This window comes from Nannospalax galili, unplaced genomic scaffold (assembly GCF_000622305.1).
Source record: "Nannospalax galili isolate Female #2095 unplaced genomic scaffold, S.galili_v1.0 scaffold78, whole genome shotgun sequence".
NCBI classification, from domain to species: Eukaryota; Metazoa; Chordata; class Mammalia; order Rodentia; family Spalacidae; genus Nannospalax; species Nannospalax galili.
In genome coordinates this window covers 6,064,227-6,067,563 of record NW_008343387.1, presented here as the reverse complement: position 1 = coordinate 6,067,563, position 3,337 = coordinate 6,064,227, and the positions used below count along the sequence as shown (strand labels likewise).

The window sequence follows — 3,337 nt, the reverse complement described above, 5'->3', positions numbered from 1 at the left end:
AGGTTCCCTCACATACTCCTCTGTCTTAGCTCAAGGGAGTGATGCTGGGTATGTTGGTAGGAATCTCAAAAATAACTTTTAACATTTAAAACATCGGTATTGAAACTATGTATTTAGAAAAACTTAATTAGCAATATAACACAAATTAAAATTAATGTAATTAAATGGAGCAAATAAATAGCACCTTGAAATTTTATTGTAAAGCTAAATTTAGAAGTTGAGAAGTCTAATATTTAGATGAAATTTTTAATTCTTTTCATCAGATGAGCAATTTCACACATTTAGCATATATATATATGTAGCATATAGACATAAAATTTTACTGACAGTTTTATTTAGGAATACAGTTCTGAAACAGCCTTGTGGAGGGGAGTACAGAAAGAGGAAACAATAATGAAAACCAAAATGGTTGAGTAACATGACCCAGACACAAGTAGAAATGAATTGAAGAAAGTGAAAAGAGAAATAGAAAGTAAAGGGGGGAGAACACTCAGAAAATGGAAGCTCGTGTTTTTTTCCTGTTTAAGACACATGCACAAAGGATGATCTTCAGAGAACTTAGAGGCCACACACCTCTGAGTGCCAGTAACATCTGCAAAATTCACAATGACCACACCCTGTGCTTTCCTAATGGTCCTAATGGTGGTGAGCTACTGGAAAATTTGCTGTCTAGCCTGTGATCTGCCTCACACACATAACCTGGAGTATAGGAGGACTTTGTTGCTCCTGGAAAAATGAGGAGAATCTCCCCTCTCTCCTGCCTAAAAGACATAAATTACTTTGAATTCCCCTGGGAGGAGTTTCATGGTAAGCAGATCCAGAGGGCTCAAACTGTTGCTGTCCTCCATGAACTGACCCAGCAGATCTTGAACTTCTTCGGCTCTAAGGACTCCTCTGCTGCTTGGGAGACAAGCCTCCTAGAGAAATTCTTCACTGGCCTCTACCAGCTTCTGAATGCTCTGCAATCCTGTCAGATACAGCAGGTGGAGGTACTACAGCTTTCTCTAAGGCAGGAGGACTCCTTAGTGTCTGTGAGGAAATACTTCCACAGGATCACTACCTACCTAAGAGAGAAGAAACACAGTCCTTGTGCCTGGGAGGTGGTCAGAGCATAAATCATGAGATCCTTCTTTTCCTCAACAAACTTTCTGGGAAGAGTGAGAAGAATGAGTGAGGCCTGAGCCAAAGTGGAAATGCCTCTCATGGACTAAGACATTGTATCTGACTGCATGAGTTCTGCCACCTCATTCTGACATAATTTATTCAAATAGACTAGATGTTTTCAGGAATATTGTGTTTATCTGTATAGGCATTAATCCCTTAACTTATCCAAATGTATTTATTTACTTAGCTATTTAAAATATTTATTATTTTCAGTTATGATGTTGTGCAGTTTTATGTTTGTTTAATGTAGCAAAAGATTATAGCTAATAAAATTTTTCTGTTAATTAAATTTTTACTTTTAAATCTGCTTCTATTTGTTAATTCTTGATAGCATTTCAATTTTTTTTATGTTTTTAAACTGATACAGTACAACATAACAATTATAAACATGAGTAGGGTATAAAATAATGCTTGATTCCTGTTTACATTGTATAGTATTTAGACACCAGTAGACATACTCATCTCAAAATTTTAATTTCTTTAACGGAAAAACCCTACATTCTTTTCTCTACATTTTCTCAATATACAGTAGACTACTGTTATGTATAGTCAACCTAATGTTCAAAAAGAAACCAGAGCAGCTTATATTTATCAAATTCCTACTTAGTATTTTGATCTAGACATTCCCTGCCTTTAAATTTCCTGGCTCAGGATAGCTGTTGTTTGACTCTCAGCTTCTATGTGAGCAGCAGTTTTAAATTACACACACAAGTGAGAGCACACAGTTCATTAAAACAAATGTACTAAAAAAACTAGCCTCCATAAGTACCAATGACAAATATACTAAAAAGAAAAGAGAGGAAACAATTCCATTCACAACAGACTCAAAATCATTTCTTTGACTAAACCTGACCAGAGAGGTGAAAGATCTCTAAAATAAATACTTTAAAACACTGAAGAAAGAGATTGAGAAAGAAACTAGACAATGGAGAGATTTCCCATGTACAGATTGGAAGAATTAATACTGTCAAAAAGGCCATCTTACGAAAAGCAATGTACAGATTTAATACAGTCTCAACAAATTTCAGTGCCATTCTTCAATAATAGAAAAAAACAGTAATGAAATTTACATGCAGGTAGAACAGGAAAGACACCATATAGGCAAAGCAATCCTGAGCAAAAAGGAAAATACTACAGGAGACACCATACTTGACTTTGAGTTACACTACAGAGTCACAGAAATCAAAACAATGTAGAAGTGGCACAAAAACAGACCAGTGGAGTAGAGAACCAGATATTAGTTCATGTAACTAGAGCCACGTGATTTAAAAGAAAGATGCCAAAATATGCATTGTGGGAAACACTGCATGTTCAACAAATGGTGCTGGTTTCTAGTGTGTGTGTGTGTGTGTGTGTGTGTGTGTGTGTGTGTTGTATAGAAATTTTCTGGAGATTTAGAAAAGGGGGAACAAATAAGGGGGAACTAAATATGATCAAAAACATTATTTACTGAATTCACAAAATTCAAAAAAGTCAATAAAAATGCTTAAAAACGGTATCATAAATGATCAGATAAATGGAAAAAAAAGATAAAACTTACCTTACTTCAGTTAAAATTACTATTAGTAAAAAATAAATAAATAAAAAATAAATGTTAGCTTGTATGCAGAGAAAAGCAAGTTTTCATATATTACTGGTGAGAATGCAAATTAATACAATAAATGCAGTAAATATTAACAAATTGCCATAGACAAGTAGAAATATAACTGCTACATGATCCAGCAAAATCAGTCCTGGGCAAATGTCCCAGGATATAGTAAACCAGGTTTCCAAAGATACATCTGCCCTTGTATGTTTATTGCAGTATTAACAATAAACTATTGAAGATCTACAACCAACTTAAAGTATGGTATATATGTATGTTGGAATAATATTTGCCCATAAAGAGAAGAAATTCTGTAATTTGCAGCAACCTGCAAAAAACTGGACAGAATATTTTTAGTGAAACGAATCAGGTAAGGAAGAGGTAGTGGCGTGATATCTTAGTGCTTAAAAGCCCTGGCTGCTCTTGCAGAGGACCCAGGTTCGATTCCCAACACCTACATCACAACTAACAACCATCCATAACTCCAGTTTCAGGGAATCTGACACCCTCTGCTGACCTCCATGGGCACTGCATGACACAGGTGCGCCCACCTACATGCAAGCAATATGCTCATTCACACTCATCAAA

The 3,337-nt window shown here is 35.4% G+C and overlaps 1 protein-coding gene across 1 annotated transcript; it reads left to right on the top strand.

Annotated features, from left to right (window-relative positions):
* The first annotated feature begins 606 nt into the window (after window positions 1-606).
* Window positions 607-1,115, top strand: LOC103739301 (interferon alpha-1-like). The gene is given in 2 exon segments (XM_029566729.1): window positions 607-727; window positions 730-1,115. Coding segments are annotated over 2 exon segments (507 nt in total).
* Window positions 1,116-3,337: the final 2,222 nt, after the last annotated feature.